We start from the raw sequence: 24,623 nt of genomic DNA, 5'->3' as shown, positions 1-24,623 counted from the left end.
AGAAAATTTCTATAAAAAAATTTCTACAGAAAATGTTTTCAACTTTTTATTCCCATAGAAAGTTTTGTCAACATTTTATTTCTATAGAAAATGTTGTCAAAATTTTATTTCTATAGAAAATTTAAGTACCTCTTAGTTGGAGAGGAATAACATATTTTAAAAACTTTACCAAAACATCAAGAAATCTTCCAAACAATAAAAAAATCTACTATTTTTGGTAGAATTCAACCCACTGTGGCAACCGGGGTCCATATATACACTAGTGCTGAATGGGTCCACAGAGTTATCTATTTCCCTATGGTTGTTACAGCCTTTTTTGTGTTTTTTTCTATTTCTAACGATTAAAATGCAAGTGTTACTTCATTATTTCCCATACTGGATACTTTTTTTATTTTACGAAGTTAATATTTCAATTTAATGTTTTCTATAATTCAATTAACATATTAGTTGGTTGTCTTGTCTTTTTACCAAACACGGTAATTTAAATATTTAAGAATGAACTCTAAACATTATTACATAAATGTAAATAAAATTAAAATGAAAGAAAATATATTATTTTCTGGGTATTATTATCACACCTCATTATATTTTTAATTTTTACAATGCAATTAAAAATAAAATTCTATCCATAAAGTATTTAACACCCCATTGCAAAAACCTTGAAAAATGACGACATTTAAATTACTTCCCAATATCTTTTATAGGTATTGTGAATAATTTGGCAATCCATTTAAATATCCAAACAAAAGATTGGTTGTTTTATCTAGAGTGATTCCCAAAAGAAATTAAAATATATTTAATTTTTTCCCCATGCAAATGCGGATTACGTGACTTGCATGTGAAATAATTACAATTTGAAATTAGTGATATGAATTTAAAACATAGTTAAACATGTGTCATCGTTTTACACCCGTGTTAAACTAACTATGACATTGACTTTAGACAGATGACAAAGAGAGATACTTTGAAGACAAAAAACAAAACTCCCAACAAATAGTTAATAATGCAATTTGGTTGTAGTTTTCAATTATTTAGTGATATTGTCATACAAGGTTGCATGACAATAACAGCTTCACGAATATCAAATTTAAAAAGATTTGATATTTTAAAGCAAATTCGAAGAAAAAAGTTTGCTTTAACTTTGAATTCTGGATAAATTAAAATGGTATTTTTATTTATGATGAAAATCATAATTATAAATATTTGAAATGAAAAAGTATTTAATAATATTTTAATTTATATTAATTAAATTATATTTGTAAGGGTAGAAAACCTCTAAATCGGATGGAGGTTTACCAAACAGAGGATTTCGCCTTAAAGGGTCTCTTTTTAATTTTAGATCTACATTAAATAAATCTAAAATTAAAAATGTATCTTTTTATTCCTAGACATGAATAAGCCGACAAGGCTCACTATTCGCCTTAGGAATCGTTTGCTGTAGTAGTCTTAAGCACTTTGTAATTATTAGCGATTAATTTATATTTTATAAATGCTTTTGTTTTTTAGCCTTCTGAATGGAAACACTACGCCTTGGTTTCGATGTGATTTTATTCTTTTACTTTTCGATCAGAATGAATGTTACAATTTCAATACTTCATATCATTAAACTTTTCGCCAAATGTATATGTATTTTGAGAGTAGAATATTTAATGATGAGACCATTCAATGCATCTTGTATGGTGATTGGTTAAAAGCACTGAGCATTTGAGAGTGATATAAAAAATACAATTGAGAGCAAGAGAAAAACAGTTACTGTTGGCAATATATACAATTCAAATGCAATTGAGATTTTGAGTGATTAGCATAAGTGATATAACATAACTAATGCAATAGCAAGAGAGTTAAAGTTTTTGTTATTGATCACTAGCATAGCAATGAATATTTAACACTGTAATGAATATTTAACATTAATGATCTCTGTTAATGCAATTTAACATTAGAAACAAATTAACATAAATGGGTAAATACAAAATGAATATAAGCGACAAATAAAGAATGTATAAATGAAAATGATGAAGTGGTATTAACAAATTTTATTTGATTGAATTGAGTTAAATTTACTTTAATTTAAATGATTTAATTTAACTAAAATTTTCAGTGTAATTGTTAATATACCACAATCATCAAGTTAATAACTCATTATCAGCATAGGGTTATTGAACATGGTGCTTCGATGAAATATTCTTAATTGTATTTTGTAATAGAGTGTTAAATTAACAAGGTAATCAAATTTATTGATAATTGTCAGATAGCTTAAACATTTTGCAAGCCTTTTACCATGTCTGATGCATCGTACGTAGTATTTAACTGCGTCTTTTAAATGATAAAGCATAATAAAACATTAATCATTGAATATAATTAAATATATATCAACTTCTATAACATGCATTATAATGAAATGGTTGTTCGACAATTGAAATAACCCCAAATCATTCATTACTCAATTTCGGATAACAATACGATTGTTTGGGTGAATTCCCTTGGTAATATTGACACACAAACTTAAGAAAATAGCGATCTTTGCGAAATAATAAAAAAAAAAAAATAAAAAAAAAAAATAAAAACCTATTATTATAAATCAATATTGATTTATAATGTACTCAAGTGGATATGTTAACAGAGTGATTTGTATTGATCTTTTGTTCCATTAGTGATTTGGATGTCTATTGTCATTGTTCTCTTCTCCCAATATTATACATCATATTTTGTTTTTTTTCTTATTATTTTTGAATAAATTCAATCAAGTAAAATTTATTAAACTAAACTACATAAAATAATATTAAGAAAAATCAAAACTAATTTAAAGTAAATTAAAATAAATGAAACTAAATCTTAGTAAAATTAATTCAATATAAAATGATTGAAATAAATATAACTTAAACTAAGTCATTTTAATTTATATTAAATTAATTAAGTTTATATATTTTCATATGTGAAAATATTTCTCTGTTAAAACAAAGTCCACGAGAATTTCTATAGAATTTCTTTTACTTTATTTAAGTTAATTTTGGTTTAGTTCACATGTTTTTTTTCAAATGTTTTGTGTTGTGTTTAGTACAAGATATATTTAGGAAGGTAGTTTCAAGCTATCAGGTGATTACAATTTTTTCATTTGAGCAGAACTTTGATTGTCGGTGTTTGCTTAATGGCATAATACCATCCAGTATTTCTTCAAACAGTGATTATATAATATTGAATTAAATATTCTGGTTTCTTCCCATCTATAAGAATTTATTTTTTCTCTTTTTGAGGTATCTTCACAATGAGCACACATTGTAGCTTATACCGCCTACGAAAATGTTTCTAGCTACTATAAAATAAAAATTCAAAATAAAATTATTTTATACCAAAAATTTTAAAATTTTAAATTTGCTTTAAATTTATGACAGAAAAGTATCGAAATAAATTGTCCTCATAATTGATGATAAGAATTACTACAATTATTCTTGCGAATCGTAACACATTTCGAAGCATACATCGACACATTTCCAGATTTGCTCTATTTTAAATTTCCCACAATATGTTCAACAAGTGGAAAATTTAATTTAATTTGACTGACAATCAAAGTTTCAATATGGCGACTGACATTTTTGTTTTTGTAATACTAAAACTACCTTACTAAATCTGCCTTGAGTTTAGTAAAACTTTGTCAAATGAGAGAACATTTTCCTTATTTTAATTTTTGTTTTTGCTTACTAACTGAACTAAAAAGAAAAAAATAAAAAACTATTTATAATTAATTATTATTCGTTATTCCATAGTCTTCAGTATAAATCAGGGAACTTGATCAATTGAGTCAACGAAAAGAAAACACCACACACAAATCTATGCACGCCTGACTATACATGTTTCCGTTTGGGCGAATTAACTTTTCCATAGTCTTTAGCAGTTCTGCCAGTATTTTTCTGGCTCTTCTACCCAAATTAGAACGTTTTCGTCCCCCAAAAACCCCCAATTTAAATCAAAATTCCTCACAAAAATCCCCAATAAGTGTTTGACACTTTTTTTTATGGAAAAAATAAAGAAATTGGCTCCGCGATAGAATATCCGTAATAATTTAAAAATTGAAAAAATATAAAATTTATTGTCATACTAGCTTGCGAGCTCCATTAAGATCGAAATTTCGAAACACAATACCGGGAGACCAGTGATTGTCTTCCAAATTATCGAAAAATGAAAATGGGAGTTCGGTCACCATGTATTTATAGAGGAAAATTTATTTCTAAATACTCAATGAATAAAATTGGGAACCATCTTCACCATTTCTATATTTATGGGATATATTGTCGAAATCAGAGAACTGCAACCGGTGGCTTTTTTTCGTATTGCAATCTTACCCACAAAATGTCGGTGGCAGTGAGTAAGACACCAATTACCATGCGATCTTTTACATTGATACAAATGCGAGAATAAAAACACCACTAGTGTATAACAATGTTCGCATGCAGTGTCTTGCAATCTTAAACCAATCGACATGGTAACAACGCTTGGTAAACAAAAAACGAGTGTAGCACTTAAGTGTGATTGCACTCAACAACAACAATTACCAGCAGTTGGCATTAGCTCAAAAGAATTGAGAGAGTACCAAATAAAAGAATACCAAACTGCTGAGATATGGTTAACGGTGATTTCGAGAGACCAACACTCATACTAACAAACACCGACAATCATCGGTTGCATTGGATATTGGTGGTTGAAATTTTTTTACCAATTGGTGTTTTAAGATTGCAAATACTGGTGTTTACTAAATACACTGGTCGGTTGCGGTAGATCGCAGCCGTTCTCTGGTCCAAATCATTTATGAACACTGATGAGAGGGCAACATTTTGGCCCGACTCCTTACGAAATGATTTCACAAGGTCTTAACCTAGCTGATTATAAATTTAATTTATAATCAGCTAGGTTAAGACATTTGTATCCCCAAAATAAAATCCTGTGGTCGTTTCAAGTCTAAATGCTTCATTTGCACTCTTTTTGTATCGTTTTCAATAATATAGAAATAACATAATTTCATAAAAATCATTATTGCAAACTTGATTTATTATACAGATTTCGAAAAAATCCCCAAATTTATGGAAATTCCCCCACTAAATTGCCAAGTCCCCAACTCAAAATTTTCGTACCCATTCACAAAAAAATATATTCCCAATTTGGGGGAAAATACCCAATACTGGCAACACTGGTCTTTAGTATAAATCTAGCTGGGATAACACAATTTTGGGCCCCACATGTGAACTTCTAATGGAGAAAACACATAGGAATTATCCCCTTGCAAATCGAATCATCGCTAGTCCCACTGTTCATCATCTCTTCATATAACTAGAAATTCCTTAATTTAATTTAATTTATTTATATAGTTTCTTGCTACTGCATTAATATATTAACATAATTTTTTAAAATTAGAAAATTTTACTTAAATTTCGGTTGGCCTTGAACTTTATATAGCACCATTTTTTTAACTATGAAAAAAATAAATTATTTTTAATAAATTTTGAACAAAATTTAGCAAAATATCTTAGTTAAAATTTTTTCTAAGAAAAAAACTTCCTCTTCTACAATGGAGGTTTCAATTTGTTTTTGGGTGTATATTTTTATGTTTATGACCACAGTTATTTCTTACACAAACTAATTTCTGCGAAAAGGAAATTTGTTAATAATATTTCTATTGCTTCCACACTTTCTATATTGCCATCGTAAATCCATCATAATACTATCCAATCACCTAAACATTCATTTATATACCACTTGATTATTGGTGTCATTTTAATGACAATATAAATAATCCCATTTTAATCTAAATTGATTTAAGTATTCGAAACTTACCAAGCCAAACGATAAGAAATTTATTTAAAACCACTTAATTATTGTCCACAGGCATGTGATAATTTCTATTGTAGATATTTTGATCAAGAAAAAAAAAAAACAGAAATGAGGGTTTGGAATTTTGAAATGCACAGAGAAAAATATCACGAAAATATGTCCTATTAAATATTTAATTGAGTTTTAAAAAAAATTTTTAATTAAAAATTTATTTAATTCACCAAATGTTTCAATTGAAACAAAAATCTATCAGAAAAGTTAATTGTATCAATTAATTTGTTAATTGGATCAATTAATTTTTTAATTGACTTTTGTTATTTAAACTAATATTTCTGTGATTGAAGACATTTCAATTAAAAATTAATTGGATCAATTAATTTCATGACTGATTGACAAATAATATTTTTTGTGTATGTGGGAACTAACAGGGCTGTTCAGGCAAACGCATTCGCAAAAATTCGTAAAAGATTTTTGTAAATTATTTGAAGGTTGAAGGCCTGAAAATAAATTGCTTGCTTTGAAATCGTGGATTAGATTTTCGTGTTCACAATGCAGTATATGAACACAATATGGCAACTCTAATTTGTTGTCAGATTATGAGTTGCCGTTTCATTACAGATTGGTTTTTAGGGTTGCCAATCATTTATTTAATTACTTTCGTGAACTATTTAATTAAATTAAATTATGTTACATTAAAATTAAATTTAATTTAATGGCTTTGAAAAATTTTTATTTTCGTCAAGTTTTTATCAAAATTTTCTAATATTGAATATTGGAATAAGATGTAGGTTATTTGGTCGTATTCATTCATGAATTCTAAGAATTTTGTTTTATGTATAGTTATATATATTACTTAAAAATTTTTGCATTGTCATAATTTCTGTGAAATTTTTACGGGTGATCAATTAATGGTGTATATGTATGGCACAATAACCCATCTTTTCAATTGCCGATTATCACCCCCCCCCCCGCAACACCAGAAAAAAATATCACCAAATATTAACTTTGGAATTATAAAATCAAATAAACATTAACAAAAAAAAAAAAGAAAAAACTAACTTATAGCACACTTGAAGTTCTTTGAAATAAAAACATTAAAATAAATAAAGTGAATGAACGTTGTTAAATTTAAACAGAACAAATGCAGGAAATCTGAGGCCATACACATACGCTCTTCTAACAAACTTGAAAAAGAGAATAAAAAAATAATTAAAATTTAATTACGCCAAATTCATTGTTACGACTATTGAACATTTTGTTTTATGCAAATAAATAAAACAATAATATCAACGGGTAAACTGCAATGAACCCACTACAAATAAAAGAGGAGTTTACAGAAAAAAGGTTTGATAGCCCTGAATGGATATAGGAAGTAGTATATCTTTAGCAAAAGGGGTTATTTAACACTCAAATAAAACAAAAACAAATGTGCTAAATAAATATTCCAATATTTAGGTCTATATTTATTTATAGATAATAATATACTATGATTATATTCCCATTGTCATAAATTCAACATCCACATCGCAATCAGTTACACTAATAACCCACACAAAAAATAGACATTTTTGTTGATCCATAAAATTGTTCGAAAGCCAATAAAAAATCACGTTATAGATATGATTCCATAAAAATGTGTTTTTTTTTTGACATAGAGTTAAGGATTACTCACAAAACAAGTGGACCCTCTCCAACTTATGATGAGTTCCATTACACCTGTTATTGCATTGACATAATATTTTGCTTTGACCTTCCCAGATATATAGCCAGTGATAACATTTATTGTCAATGCAAATAATGATATGATAACATTTTGTCGGAATAATGTAATGGAATTGTTTAACACCTTATTAAGATATTTCACACTTTTTTCAATAATATAACAGGCATGTTAACACTGTTATTTAGGTGACCGATTTAATAGGGATTTTTGTGCACAAACTAAACTCCAAGATTTATAAGTGCGTTAAGAAGGATAGAGGTATAATAGAAAATTAAGTTTTATTTCCAAACCCTTCATTGACATATGAACTGTTAACATTTCTCCTCTATTCTCTCTCTCTCTCTCTCTCTGATTAAAATAATATGGGGCTTCATATTCATTCTCTTATAATAACAAAAAACTTCTCCACATAAGTGATGGTACATGAGCTGTTAACATTGCTCCTCAACTCCCCTGCCATTAAAAAACATTAGAGCTTCATATTCATTCTCTTATTATTACAACAAATTCCACCATATAGTTACAGTGGAGGACAAATTTCTATTTAAGACATAACGGTTCTCATCAATACCTTTAAAATAAATAATGATAATTCTATCAACTTTGTTAGATTTTCCTCAGTATGGAGGTTTAACGAAATTTCTGTACCCATAAGAAATTGGTATTGATATTTTTGCTACCGAAAATACCTTGAGAAGTTGTTATGAATTGTTACATTTTGCTCCCATAAGGAATACATGAAAAAACTGTATTATTGGCATGCAATGGAAATTTTCAGTCTTAGCAAATGAATTACAAAACTTTTAGGAAATTGCAATGTTTGAGATGACACTATATATGTTTGGTGAGAAAACAACAATTTTGTGTTAAAAATATGTCATGTTCCCCTTCCGCAAATAGAATTTTTTATTGAAACATATTTGAGGTGACCATATTACATCTGCGTATGCTTACGGTGCTCATATATTTAAAATAAAATGTTTTACCTAACGTAACGGACCATTTATTACAGAACGATAATGCAAAATTTATACGGGTTTTTAAAAGTCATATGAATTAAATCAACCCATAAATAAAATATTTTTGCTTTTATTAAATTAGTTTTTTTAAAGGGATGAATTATAAATGTACACTCATAAAAATGTACTCATCAGCACCATGGTGTACATGAGTACACCACAAATGGTGTACTCATGTACACCATTTGTGGGGTAACATTGGTATTGGTTTGAACGATAAACCGCATTTTCATATTTAAGAACATAAATGGGTACATTTTTATGGGAGTTTTGGCACAATCTAATCAGAAATGTCTGATATTCTATATAGTTGTAGCTGTAGTTGATTTTGCATCTACCGAGTTAGCATATAACTAATATTGAGTCCATTATTAAAAAAGAGGAAATCGCTCAATTAATGTGGGTAATAAATCAAAATTCGGGAAAATCGGGCAATATTATTATCTAATAGTTACATGTCTAAATACGATCGGATAGTACATAAAAATTTGAAACTTTAGTAGCATTGGTTAATAAATAAGAGTATTATGGCCAAAATTTGGTAAAATCGAGCGATGTATATATATCGGCACCGATTTAGATGATATTTTCCAGGTTTAATGGAAACCACAGAAGGTGACCTTGTGCTAAGTTTGAGTACACTAATAGAAAAAATTGCGTTTCACAATCGTGAACGGACGTTGTCAAAATGAAACGGAAACGTTCACAAAAAATCAAAACGGAATGTTCACGATTTCGTCCACGGGCGTTCACGATTTCATGAACGGCATTCGTTTTTCTTTGGCCATGAAATGTCTTAAAATAATCGTTAGACGTTGTTATGTCAACTCCGTCATTGGTGCAATGTGCTAAGGCGACTGTTAACGTGTATTGTGCAGGCAACACAGGTTCGAGTCACGGTAGGGGAAATCTTTTTTTAATTTTGTTTATAAATTCGTAACCATTACGTTTTCAGATCATGAACGCTGGTTGTTGTTTTGAAAACTTATGGTGTCATTTTTACGTTGTCAGATTGTCCCCATCTGTTCTCAGTTTGACAACACATGTGTGTTGATTCACTTTCATGAACGGATCGTTTCAAAATGACCACGCCGTTCATGATTTTTTCTATGGGTGTAAGATCAGTTAAGAAATGAGGCCTCTATGGTCAAACATAAGGTTATTAGGGGCAACTTTTTCAAAATTGGGCGATACATATATGGGAGCTATATCTACATCTGAACCGATTCCGATTAAACTTTGCACATACAGTTAGTACTATAGAGGACTGGATCTAGCCAACTTTCAGAAAGGTCAGTTAATAAATAAGGGTTCTATGGCCAAATTTTGGGAAATCGGGCTATACACTGAAAAAACAGTGAACCCACCAAGAAGAAAACTTTCGGTTATTTTAGAAAATTTTGAATATTTGTTGAAAATTTTAACTAAACAGTATTACAAACGTTGGCATCAAGCCGATGTAGTAAAAATAAGTACATATTTTTCGACAAATTCAAGAAAATTTATTAGACATAACTAAGTTTTTTCACTTGTTAAAGAAAATTTTGTAGTTTGAAGGAAAAACTTGGAGTTAAAAATTGCAAGAATGTCTTTAGTGACATACGAAGTTCATGATGGACGCATTTTTGGTAAAATTTACAAATTTAAAGAAATTCTGAACTATTTTGTGGAAGACACGAATTTAGTTCATCTTTATGCTTCATTTAAGTATATTTTTTTCCTCGGGTTATGTTAATTTAACTAACGTACACAAAAAATTATTAGAGTAAAGAAAACTTTCTCTAAACATAATAATTCCATGAACTATAATAAAGTTAAATTGGCTTTAGTGAAATAGAGAGTTCACTTTTTTTTTGAGTGTACATAGTATATATGGGAGCTATAGCTAAATCTGAACCGATTTCGATGATTTTTTGCACATATTGTTAGTACTGTAGAAGATTATAGTAAGCCAACTTTGAGTAAGATCGGTTGATAAATATATACATATATCGAAATCTGAACCGATGTGGATGAAATTTTACAGACTTGAGGCGTAATGAAGAAGATAACTTTTTGCCAAATTTGGTGACGATCCGTTTGTAAAAAAGCGCAACGTGACCCCATTTGTCGAAATCGGGCGATACATATATATGGGAGCTATATCTAAGTTTGATCCGATTTCTTCCAAATTCAATAGCGTTCGTCCTTGTGCCCAAAAAAACACCCTATACCAAATTTCATCAAAATTGGTTAATAATTGCGACCAGAATCCTGTGATCCGTCCATACAAATACATGGACCGACGGACTTGGTGACGCTAGATCGACTCAGGAGGTGATTCTGAGTCGATCGATATATATTTTTTTGTGGGGTCTAAAATCAATATTTTTGGTAGGCACATTTTTGGCAGATCAAAGTTATTATAAAAATTATACATAATTATTTTTTTTTTCACTTTAAAAAAATTGCAGATCAGAATTGTAAACATTTCTTTAGTGCTATACGAAGTTCAAGATGGGCACATTTGTGATAAAGTTTACAAATATTAAGAAAATCTGAAGTAATTTGTGCTAAATACGAATTTTGCAAAATCCGTATCTTTATGCTTCATTTGAACTCTTTTACTTAAGCCATAAATATGTATATTTTTAACAAGTAAAAACAGAATTAAATCGAATAAAATTTGCAATTTCAATCAGTTTTATATTAATCAATTTTAATTTTCATTATTGCATAATTTTTCCTTGTGATGGTTATTGTTAAATCTATAAGAAGAAATTCCTATCTAATCTTTAAATCATAAATTATATATTTTTAACATGCATTATTATTCTCAGAAAAATTTTCTATTTATAGGCACATTTGATTATATTATTATTGAAGTGTAAAAAAATATATAGAAATTTCTTAACTATAAATACCATAATGAATTGACAACAAACACACGTGCTATATTGCTTTCACATAACTTAGACTAATATTTAAATTGTTTAACAATTTAAACATGCATTTGCCTAACAATTCCAAAATGCTTGATTTATTATCTTATAATTACAATGGTTTAACATGAATGTAATTAGAAACTCAAATGTAAATATTATTCATGTGCTGCATGTGTTTTCAATACCCCTCCTATTTGGAATGATGGGTTACATGAATCCCCCATAAAAATGGATTACAAATCCGTAGATAAGAAGCCCCAAAAACAAGTTCATTCTATATTGGATCTTTCTCTAATTCTATTTTTCTGTAGATGCCTAGAGGGGCTTCTCTTATCGTTAGTTTGTCATAAATTTCCCATTTATTGTTCCAGTTTTATTGTACTAATTTAATTTTTATGATTATTCGATTGTAACATTTTCAAAAACGAATTTCAATTTTAAAAATTATACAATAATCTTTAAGTAAATAATTTGAGGTTTATGGTCATTTCATTTTATCGAATATATTCTTACAAAAAGGAAAACAAGTATATACGGCCGTAAGTTCGGCCAGGCCGAATCTTATGTACCCTCCACCATGGATTGCATAGAAACTTCTACTAAAGACTTTCATCCACAAACGAATTACTTGGGTTGCGCACCCAGAGAAGGAATATGATCACCTCAAACATGTTTAAAGAGCACCATGTTAATTTTTCACAGCGACCATGTAGCATTTTTGTCGCAAAAATATTCTTTTCTCGTCAAACATAACATGCTTTCCGAAATCAGATACATTATTTCCCAGATTTCCGTGAAAAAGTAACATTTTGCTCTTGAAACATGGTTGTGGTGATCATATTCCTTCTCTGTGTGTGGTAACACTTGCTGATGGCAAGGTATCTTAAAACTTCTTAACACCGCCTTCAAAATTGTAAGCTAGTCCATACGGGGTATATATTAGGCCGATTAAATACGTATATAATTCAGTTTGACAAAATTTTCTATAGATATAAAATTTTGACAACATTTTCTATAGAAATTCAATTTTACAAAATTTTCTATAGAAATAAAATTATGACAAAATTTTCTATGGAAATAAAATTTTGACAAAATTTTCAATAGAAATTAAATTTTAACAAAATTGTCTATAGAAATAAAATTTTAACAAAATTTTTCTATAGTAATAAAATTTTGACAAAATTTTTCTATAGTAATACAATTTTGACAACATTTTCTATAGAAATTAAATATTTAAAAAAATTTTCTATAGAAATAAAATTTTGATAAAATTTTCTATAGTAATAAAATTTTGACAAAATTTTCTATAGAAATTAAATCTTTTAAAAATTTTATAGAAATAAAATTTTGACAAAATTTTCTATAGTAATAAAATTTTGACAAAATTTTCTATAGAAATAAAATGTTGACAAAATTTTCTATAGAAATAAAATTTTTAAAAAATTTTCTATAGAAATAACATTTTTAAAAAATTTTCTGTAGAAATAAAATTTTGACAAAATTTTCTATAGAAATTAAATTTTTTAAAAATTGTATAGAAATAAAATTTTGACAAAATTTTCTATAGTAATAAAATTTTGACAAAATTTGCTATAGTAATAACATTTTGACAAAATTTTCTGTATAAATAAAATTTTGGTAGATTATTTTTGGCGATATGGACCAATTTTTGTGTGATTGGCGATCGGCTATATATAACTATAGACCGATATAGATCAATTTTTGCATGGCTGTTAGCGGCCATATACTATCGGAATGTACCAGATTTCAACCGAATCGGATGAATTTTGCTCCTCCAAGAGGTTCCGGAGGTCAAATCTGGGGATCGATTTATATGGGGGCTATAACATATGAAGCGATATGGACTAAATTTTTGAATGTTGTCAGAGACCATATACTAACACCACGTACAAAATTTCAACCGGATCGGATGAATTTTGTTCCTGCAAGAGGCTCCGCAGATCAAATCTGGGGATCGGTTTATATGGGGGCTATATATAATTATGGACCGATATGGACCAATTTTTGCATGGTTATTAGATACCATATACTAACACCACGTACCAAATTTCAACCGGATCGGATGAAATTTGCTTCTTTTAGAGGATACGCAAACCAAATCTGGGGATCGGTTTATATGTGGGGGGGGGGGGGGCATATATAAATATGGACCGATATGGACCAATTTTTGCATGGTTGCTAGGGACCATATACTTACACCATGTACCAAATTTCAGCCACATCGGATGAAATAAGCTACTCTTAGAGGCTTCGCAAGCCAAATCTGGGGTGCCTTTATATGGGGGCTATACGTAAAAGTGGACCGATATGGCCAATTTGCAATACCATCCGACCTACATCAATAACAACTACTTGTGCCAAGTTTGAAGTCTATAGCTTGTTTCGTTCGGAAGTTAGCCAGATTTCAACAGACGGACGGACGGACATGCTTAGATCGACTCAGAATTTCACCATGACCCAGAATATATATACTTTATGGGGTCTTAGAGCAATATTTCGATGTGTTACAAACGGAATGACAAAGTTAATATACCATCCATCCTATGGTGGAGGGTATAAAAATTATACAATAATATTTAAGTAAATAATTTGAGGTTTATGGTCGTTTCATTTTATCGAATATATTCTTACAAAAACATTCATAATATAATCACAAAACCAGGTAGTTGAAGCGCATATTATTCAATTATAAATGAATTTCACCTTCAGATGTATATGTTTCTTTTTTTTTAACAGCAATTTTTTATTACTATTCTAGTAATTTTAAACAAATTATCAAATTTGGGAAATTAATGATCGTTTAGTAAAAGGAACACATACGATTCCATTATCTATAAATAAAATTAAAATTCATTTTATATGCTGTTCCGTTAAATTTGCAACAGAAACTCTTTTGGTCATAACAAAAAGTTTACTTGGCTCTAAAGATTCCTTCCCATGTTGAGCCAAAGATGCGGTTTTTTTGAAATAGAGAAATTTGTTAGGGAGCTACATTCTAAAAAATTATTCACCTAATATGAAGAACTATGCAACCTAAATTTTAGGACTCCCATTTTACACAACCTTACGGACAAATTTCTTTAATATAAGGACATTTTTATAAAATAAGGTTCATAATCTCTACTTTAATTTTTTTTCATTAAATTTAGGATGCGAATCACCCATATACAACTTGGTGATACCAATGTGGTATCACAATGGACTGAATAGTCTAAGTGAGCCTGATACATCGGGCTGCCACTTAACCTAACTTGGGAAGTTGTTTGGCGGTGATAAACTTCCCCTTTACAAAAAGTTAGACATGATCTTTTTTATAATTCTAAATTTTATAAAAACAAAAATGAGTTGCTTCCGCCGTTTTTGCACATTTTCTTTTCTCGCGCGTATATTTGCAACTGTTTTTATTTCTGTTTTGTAAAATAACATTTTCCATCTGTTTAGGAATGTTCTTTAATAAACGGAGTATGAAAACATATTTACTTTTTGATGATATATATTTTGTTTCCATTGGTGGGTTGGGGGCAGCTTCTTCGCAATTGTAAATTACTACGAATAATAACTCTTTAATGGAACACCTGCTCGACGACATTCACAACAATTCAGTTTATTAACAAAACTGAATGGTTGATAACGATAATAATATAATTGTTAAAACAAATATGATGTCGGAAATTAACATTTCAATTCAAAGGTATTTTTATTTATTTTTTTTTTTTTTCTACAAAAATTTATTAACACTTTTTTGTGGAAAAAGTTAATATAAATAATATATAGAGAAAACTACGTTAAATCAGAGAAAAACTGAAACCGACCTAATTTGATTTGCGACCATGATTGCCACGTGTACCAAAAATAATCTACAAAAAATTTAAGAAACTTTTACCACGATCTAGGAAATTAAAAAATATATTACGAAGTTTATGATCAAATATTTGTGATTAGTATGAAAAATTTGTTTTTTCTTCGCACGAAGTAATTAACCCCCCACTATATGGGCTAATTTTTGGGTGTATAAATATCCTCTGAATTGATTTTTTTGATTTATTGGTTTATATGTTATACCAAGCACAACAAGATAAATTTTATAAATTACAGTGCCGGTCGATATTTGATTTTAACAAATTGTAATTGTGTTGAATTTTAAATTTTTTAACGATTTAGGTTGCACCAACAAGGTGCAAGTACACTCTCATTTTGCTTCAAGCATATATATTTTTAGGATTGGTCCGAACAAAATATTGTTTGTATTTTTCAAACATATTATGTTTCACCTTAGGCCATACAATAGTAGAAAAACATTTTAATGAGATTCAGTGGATATATTTTTAAGGCGCCAATTGGTTACTTCCATTATTTTACTTGCAGCATACTCTCTAGGTCTCTCTTTCTAACCACATATATGTTTATATGCTATTTCTAAATTAATATATATTTGCATCTAAGTATATTATATTTACAAACATTTTATATCCCAAACATAATATGTTCTAACATATATGTCCCAAACATGTTATTATGCCAGTTTATGAACATTATATGCTTGCACTTAAAAATATTGTGTTAAAAAATTTGAGTTCCAAACATTAAATTTTTACATCCAAACATTCGTCCGTGTAGTAAACATCTACAAAAAGGGAGAATTTACTCACAATGAACTTTGTTAGTATGAAATAACACGAAAATTAAAATTTTTTAAGATATTGAATTTATAGAAAACTTTGTCGAAACTTTACTGTAGAATTTTTTTCAACAATTCTTGCCAAAATTGTATTTCTATAGAAAACTTTGTCACAATTGTATTTCTATAGAAAATTTGGACAAACAATTTTGTCAACATTTTATTCCTATAGAAACTTTTGTCAAAATTTCATTTTTGTAGAACATTTTGCCAAAATTTACTTTCCATACAAAATTTTCCCAAAATTTTATTTCTATCGAAAATGTTTGCCAAAATATTATTTCCATAGAAAATTTTGTTAAAATTTATTTCTATAGAAAATTTTGTCAAAATTTATTTCTATAGAAAATTTTGTTAAAATTTATTTCTATAGAAAATTTTGTCAAAATTTTATTTCTATAGAAAATTTTGTCAAAATTTCATTTCAATTTTGATAGAATATTTTATTTTGATAGACAATTTTATCAAAGTTTTAGTTTCATAGAAAACTTGGTGAAAATTATATTTCTATAGAAAATTTTCTCAAATTTTTATTTCAATACAAAATTTCTATTGATATCTCAAAGATTTTTTCTATAGATGTCTATAGATTTTTTGTCAAAATTTTCTATAGACATTTTGCTCAAAACTTTATTTCCATAAAAAAATTTAGTCAAAATTTTATTTCTATAGAATATTTTGTTAAAATTTTATTTACATAAAAAATTTAGTCAACATTTTATTTCTATAGAAAATTTGGTCAAAATTATATTTCTATAGAAAATTTTGTCAAATTTTTATTTTGATAGAAAATTTGGTCAAAATGTTATTTACATAAAAAATTTTGCGAAAATTTTATTTCCATAGAATATTTTGCCACAATTGTATTTCCATAGAAAACCTTGAAAAAAATGTATTTCATTTTGTTGTTTTTGATCTCAGCTTAAAACCATGCGTTGACTAAACTTCAAGTGTAGCTTAACCAACAGAGGAAAAGAATGTTTGTCAAATTTATTTGGGCAAAGCCCTATGACTGCAAAATGGTTGGATGGACGCACGTTTCGGAATTACCACATTCCTCATCAGCATCATCTACTTGCAGCGAAACTATCAACCAATTATCAGAATAAATTCAGGCAGTTCGCTAAACCCAAAGTGAACCGCACTTTATTCCGGCAAAGGCCGGCTATCATAAACCTTTTTTCGGAACGTTCAAGTATTCATGGTTTTAAGCTGAAATTAAAAGCAACAAAATGATTGAAAAATAAACCAACAATAACAAAACAAAACAAATGAAAATTTTATTTCTATAGAAAATTTTAGTTCTATAGAAAATTAGGTCAAATTTTTATTTCTATAGAAAATTAGGTCAAATTTTTATTTCTATAGAAAATTTGGTCAAATTTTTATTTCTATAGAAAATTTTGTGAAAATTGTAAAGTATGATCAAAATTTTATTTCTACAGAATTTTTTGCCAAAATTTTATTTCCGTAGAAAATTTTGTCAAAATTTCATTTTTGTAGAACAAGTTGTCAAAATTTTTTTCCATAGAAAATTTTCCCAAAAATTTCATTTCCATAAAAAATTTAGTCAAAATTTTATTTCTGTAGAAAATTTTGTCAAAATTTTATTTCCATAGAAAATTTTGTCAATTTTTTTTTTCCTAAAAAATTTCGTCAAAATTCTTTTTCTATAGAAAATTTTGTGAACATTGTATATAGAAAGTTTGATCAAAATTTGATTTCTATGGAAAATTTTGTCAAAATTTTATTTGTATAGAAAATTTTGTGAAAAATGTATTTATATAGAAAGTTTGATCAAAATTTTATTTCTATAGAAATATTTGTCAAAATTTCCATAGAACATTTTGTCAAAATTTCATTTTTGTAGAAGAAGTTGTCAAAATTTTATTTCCATAGAAAATTTTTCCAAAATTTTATTTCTATAGAAAATGTTGTTAAAATTTATTTCTATACAAAATTTTGTCTAAATTTTATTTCCATAGAAAATTTTGTCAATTTTTTTTTTCTTAGAAAATATCGTCAAAATTTTATTTCGATAGAAAATTTCGTCAAAATTTTATTTCGATAGAAAATTTTATCAAAATTTTATAGTGTGTCACATTATTTATCTATTTTGTTACCTCTGTGAACTTACACACACAATTGCCACTAAGTCAACCATGTATAGCATCTCCAAATTGTTTTCATATAAATAGAAATGCAATTGATTTGTTAATTTGATAATGGAACTAAATTGATGCAACTGCTATAAAAAAATTTAACGTAATACAATGTTGACAAATTATTGTGGCAGCAAATTAATTTATTTTAATATACATGGCGTGTCACGCTTACAAATAGATATAATCGTAGTTAGATAGAGGAATCAATGAATACATGAAGTTATAAATATACATACATATACACCCAAAGAATTTTTTTAGTAGATACAGTAGAAAAATCTGCGAAAACTACAACAACTCGACCATCCATAAAATTTGGCTGAAACGAATAAACGCGGTAAACGATTCGAATTAAATTAAAACTTTTTGATTTATTCTAAATTAATTAAATCAATAAAATCATAAAATAAAATCAATAAAATATTGAATTTATGTTTAAATTATTATTAAACCTTCAATTCCGAAGTTAATTTCAATCAAATTAAATTAAAACTCGTTTTCAATTTTATTTTTTCATATTTTTTTCAATTTTTTTTATAAAATACTTGGAGCTCTTGACTAAATCAAAAATATATAATCAATTACATTAATTTCTAAACCATTCTTATTAAAAACCAACTTAGAACTTAATTACGATTTTTTCTCATAAAATATTTTCTTTTGTTGTATTAATTTCAGATTTCGTTATACCACAACGTGTGATATTGGCTATTATGGGATTTTTGGCCATATTGAATGCCTATACCATGAGAATTAGTCTTTCAATAGCCATTACCGAATTAGTAGTCAAACGGAATCATACAGAAGAAGGTGAAGCGGCAGTGTGTCCAGCAGATGATTTGGACTCTGATTCTTCAGTAAGTAAAATACCCACAAATTTATTATAATTCCTATATTATTTTCGTTTTTTTTTCGTCCTTTTCCAGAGCGGTGGTGATTATGAATGGTCCGAAGAATTGCAAGGTTTAATTCTGTCCTCATTCTACATTGGTTACATTGTAACCCATATTCCTGGTGGTCTATTGGCTGAAAAATTCGGTGGTAAATGGACATTGGGTTTGGGTATTCTTTCGACGGCTATTTTCACTTTAGTCACACCGGTTGCCATTACCGAAGGTGGCTCCACAGCTCTTATCATTGTTCGCATATTGATGGGTTTGGGCGAAGGTACTACATTCCCGGCTTTAAGTGTACTATTATCACAATGGGTCCCTCTAAAAGAACGTGGAAAATTGGGTGCCTTAGTTTTGGGTGGTGGTCAAGTTGGTACAATTTTGGCTAATTCCCTATCCGGAGTACTTTTGGATGCCTATGATTGGCCTATTGTATTTTATCTTTTTGGTGGTCTTGGTGTTTTATGGTTCATATTGTTCGTAAGTATTATTGGAGAATTTTTATAGCAAATTCACGTGTGATGTTGACTCTATAAATCTTTGTTTTGTTTTTAGAGTCTCTTATGCTTTAGTGACCCCGCCTCTCATCCCTACATCAAACCCAGTGAACGTGATTATTTGGAAAAAGAAATGGGCTCCATTGTTCGTAATGAAAATCTTCCACCTACTCCCTGGAAGGCTATTTTAACTAATTTACCTACGGTTGCTTTGGTCTGTGCTCAAATCGGTCATGATTGGGGCTTCTATATTATGGTTACCGATTTACCCAAATATATGTCTGATGTTATGCAATTCTCCATCAAAGCTAATGGCTTGTATTCATCTCTGCCTTATGTTATGATGTGGATTTTCTCGATTTCATCTGGTTTCATTGGTGATTGGTTGATGACCAAAAAGATTTTGAGTATTACAAATACCCGTAAAGTGATGACTGCTATTGGTGAGTATGGAATGGAATGTATGCTACTTAAACACATAGAAAAATACTTATTTTGGCTATATGAGCTTGAATATGTGACCTAGAGCGAAACGGGGGTTAGTTCGAGATCACCCCCAAAAAAACCAAAATTTTGATGAAAATCCTTAAAAACCTTAATTTTTTATATGAAAAACTTATTATGGCCATATCTCATTAAAAATGTGTCCTATAACGTAAAGTACGTTAAATCGTGACCAACCCAAAAAATCAAAATTTCTATGAAAATCCTAAAAAAATAAACTTTTGTTAAAAAACTTTTTTTTAACATATCTCCTTAAATATGCACCCTAGAGCGGACAGGAATTCGTGAACATTCGTGAAAAATTTGAATTTTTATATGAAAATCTCCTTTTGGCCATATCTCCTTAAATATGGGTTTTAGACACAGTTGTCACTCGTGTCAACAAAGGAAATTTTGTCAAAATTTCATTTCTATAGAAGATTTAGTCAAAATTTAATTCTATAGAAAATTTTGTCAAAATTTTATTTCTATACAAATATTTGTCAAAATTTTATTTCTATAGAAAATTTTGTCAAAATTTTATTTCTATAGAAAATTTTGTCAAAATTTTATTTCTATAGAAAATTTTGTCAAAATTGTATTTCTATAGAAAATTTTGTCAAAATTTTATTTCTATAGAAAATTTTGTCAACATTTTATTTCTATAGAAAATATTGTCAAAATTTTATTTCTATAGAAAATTTTGTCAATTTATTTCTATAGATTTTTTTCAAATTTTTATTTCTATAAAAAATTTTTGCAAAATTTTATTTCTATAGAAAATTTTTGCAAAATTTTATTTCTATAGAAAATTTTGTCAAAATTTTATTTCTATAGAAAATTTTGTCAAAATTTTATTTCTATAGAAAATTTTGTCAAAATTTTATTTCTATAGAAAATTTTGTCAAAATTTCATTTCTATAGAAAATTTAGTCAAAATTTAATTCTATAGAAAATTTTGTCAAAATTTTATTTCTATACAAATATTTGTCAAAATTTTATTTCTATAGAAAATTTTGTCAAAATTTTATTTCTATAGAAAATTTTGTCAAAATTTTATTTCTATAGAAAATTTTGTCAAAATTGTATTTCTATAGAAAATTTTGTCAAAATTTTATTTCTATAGAAAATTTTGTCAAAATTTTATTTCTATAGAAAATTTTGTCAATTTATTTCTAAAGATTTTTTTTCAAATTTTTATTTCTATAAAAAATTTTTGCAAAATTTTATTTCTATAGAAAATTTTGTCAAAATTTTATTTCTATAGAAAATTTTGTCAAAATTTTATTTCTATAGAAAATTTTGTCAAAATTTCATTTCTATAGAAAATTTAGTCAAAATTTAATTCTATAGAAAATTTTGTCAAAATTTTATTTCTATACAAATATTTGTCAAAATTTTATTTCTATAGAAAATTTTGTCAAAATTTTATTTCTATAGAAAATTTTGTCAAAATTGTATTTCTATAGAAAATTTTGTCAAAATTTTATTTCTATAGAAAATTTTGTCAAAATTTTATTTCTATAGAAAATTTTGTCAACATTTTATTTCTATAGAAAATTTTGTCAAAATTTTATTTCTATAGAAAATTTTGTCAATTTATTTCTATAGATTTTTTTTCAAATTTTTATTTCTATAAAAAATTTTTGCAAAATTTTATTTCTATAGAAAATTTTTGCAAAATTTTATTTCTATAGAAAATTTTGTCAAAATTTTATTTCTATAGAAAATTTTGTCAAAATTTTATTTCTATAGAAAATTTTTGCAAAATTTTATTTCTATAGAAAATTTTGTCAACATTTTATTTCTATAGAAAATTTTGTCAAAATATTGTTTCTATAGAAAATTTTGTCAAAATTTTATTTCTATAGAAAATTTTGTCAACATTTTATTTCTATAGAAAATTTAAAAAAAAATATTTCTATAGAAAATTTTGCCAAAATTTTATTTCTATATAAAATTAAAAAAAAAAAATTATTTCTATATAAAATTTAAAAAAAAAAATATTTCTATAGAAATTTTTTGCAAAATTTTATTTCTATAAAAAATTTTTGCAAATTTTTATTTCTATAGACAATTTTTGCAAAACTTTATTTCTATAGGAAATTTTTACAAAATTTTATTTCTATAGAAAATTTTTGTTACAACTATCTCAAAATCTATGTACACCGTGGTGCAATGGTTAGCATGCCCGCCTTGCATACACAAGGTCATGGGTTCGATTCCTGCTACGACCGAACACCAAAAAGTTTTTCAGCGGTGGATTATCCCACCTCAGTAATGCTGGTGACATTTCTGAGGGTTTCAAAGCTTCTCTAAGTGGTTTCACTGGAATGTGGAACGCCGTTCGGACTCGGCTATAAAAAGGAGGTCCCTTGCCATTGAGCTTAACATGGAATCGGGCAGCACTCAGTGATAAGAGAGAAGTTCACCACTGTGGTATCACAATGGACTGAATAGTCTAAGTGAGCCTGATACATCGGGCTGCCACATAACCTAACCTATGTACAATAAATTTATATAGCAAATCTTATAAAAATTCTATACTTCTTTACTTACAGCTGCATTTGGTCCTGCTATTTTCATGGTTGCTGCTTCCTATGCTGGTTGTGATCGTGTTGCTGTTGTGGCCCTCTTTACAATTTGTATGGGTCTCATGGGTGCTTTCTATGCTGGCATGAAACTTAGCCCACTTGATATGAGTCCGAATTATTCGGGTACCCTAATGGCCATCACTAATGGTATTGGAGCTATAACTGGTGTGATTACACCATATTTGGTGGGAGTTATGACACCAAATGTAAGTTGGAAAAATCTTAAAATTGTCGGCATTGGTTAATGGGTTTTCATCAAATTTCAGGCTACATTACTGGAATGGCGTTTGGTATTCTGGGTGGCTTTTGCTGTACTTTGTGGTACTGCTGTAGTCTATTGTATTTGGGCTTCGGGAGAAGTTCAACCTTTCAATGACCCGCCAGCCGTGAAAGACATTGAAAACGAAGAACGTGGCAAAAATAAGGAGAAGAATTAAATTCCACAAGACTGTTTGCAAAACGACAACAGAAATGCAGTAAATGGATTTAGTTTTATCCTAAGTCCAAAAATTAAAAAGTTATTTGGTACAGATAACTTGAAGAAACAATAAATCAGGATTAATTTAATTTAATGATGTCTTGCTACCAAATGTGTATTTAAAGGAGATAATTGATTTATTCTCACAAAACAGTATTTTCACTGTTTTAAGTTTGTTTTCTTTTTTTGTTTTTATTTAAAAAAGCACAAAACTTTTAATTTTAAAAACAATTTAACTAAAAGCCTTAGGGAAATCACCATACCCCCAAAAATGGTGTGGCGAATTTCCTCGTTAATTTTTTTTCTTGAACAATGTTATCGATTAATTGTTGTCCTTGTATGTATGTAGCTCTATTTAAATGTATTATTTAATTCATAAGCTTAATGTAGATTTAGGTAATTTTTACTTTGTCTTAAGTGGCATAATAGCATCATAAATAATTATTAAAGGAATTTCACACAACTGGAAATAGTTTACAGAAAAACCAAAACAAAAATCCTATACTGAAATTAAAACAAAATAGCCTCGTTCCAAATAGAAATTGTATGTGATATTTTTCTTAGCACAATTATTAAAACCAAGTATATAATTGTGGCTATTAACAAGATATGTTAAGAGGCTCCAGCAAAATTCATATAATTACTTACATCTATTTTTGTAATCATTGCTTGTATTTTAAATATTGTTGTTTGTTTTTTTTTCTTCAGAAAAAAACTTATCTATTCCGATTGTAATTTCCTTTCGTTTTTTAATTTTACATTCCTTTTTATTATTAATTAATTCCCTCCAAATTTTAAATATATATGAGATTCGTTCACGAATTTATAGTCATTATTTTATTATAGCATTTATATAGTGTGCTTTTGTAAATTTTATTGTAAATATATCTATTCTGTTTGTTTTTTTTTTTCTTATATACTTTTTAGAAATCAAATATAATAATTAAAATACTGAAAATATGTATTCTATGTAAAATAAAAATTTTCTGGTTCCTCCCATTCCCATTTCTTAGTTAAATGAGCATGTAATGTATAATTTCAAAATTTTTTATTGCGTATTATTAAATAGATAAATAAAATCGTAAAAGAAAACCCATTTTTTCATTCAGAATAAAGTATAAACCACTATAGAAACCATAGAAATAAAAATTTGACAAAAATTTATATAGTAATAAAATTTTGATAAAATGTTCTATAGAAATAATATTTTCACAAAATTTTCTATAGAAATAAAATTTTGACAAAACTTTCTATAGAAATAAAATTTTGACAAAATTTTCTATAGAAATAAAATTTTGTCAAAATTTGCTATAGAAAGAAAATTTTTA

The 24,623-nt window shown here is 27.6% G+C and overlaps 1 protein-coding gene across 3 annotated transcripts in view; it reads left to right on the top strand.

Moving 5' to 3' along the window:
• The window catches only part of LOC142226930 (putative inorganic phosphate cotransporter), a 45,915-nt gene extending 21,528 nt beyond the window's left edge, over window positions 1-24,387 (top strand). For all 3 annotated transcript variants that reach the window (XM_075297186.1, XM_075297185.1, XM_075297184.1), the window contains 5 exons: window positions 19,029-19,207; window positions 19,277-19,723; window positions 19,799-20,183; window positions 22,785-23,023; window positions 23,084-24,387. In XM_075297186.1, coding sequence (XP_075153301.1) covers window positions 19,064-19,207; window positions 19,277-19,723; window positions 19,799-20,183; window positions 22,785-23,023; window positions 23,084-23,254 — 1,386 coding nt within the window. In that variant the 5' untranslated portion in view covers window positions 19,029-19,063 and the 3' untranslated portion in view covers window positions 23,255-24,387. The remainder of the gene's footprint in view (window positions 1-19,028; window positions 19,208-19,276; window positions 19,724-19,798; window positions 20,184-22,784; window positions 23,024-23,083) is intronic.
• The last annotated feature ends 236 nt before the right edge of the window (window positions 24,388-24,623 follow it).

This window comes from Haematobia irritans, chromosome 2, assembly GCF_050003625.1.
Source record: "Haematobia irritans isolate KBUSLIRL chromosome 2, ASM5000362v1, whole genome shotgun sequence".
NCBI lineage: Eukaryota > Metazoa > Arthropoda > Insecta > Diptera > Muscidae > Haematobia > Haematobia irritans.
The sequence above is the reverse complement of the archived record's forward strand: the minus strand, read 5'-3'. Positions and strand labels throughout refer to the sequence as shown.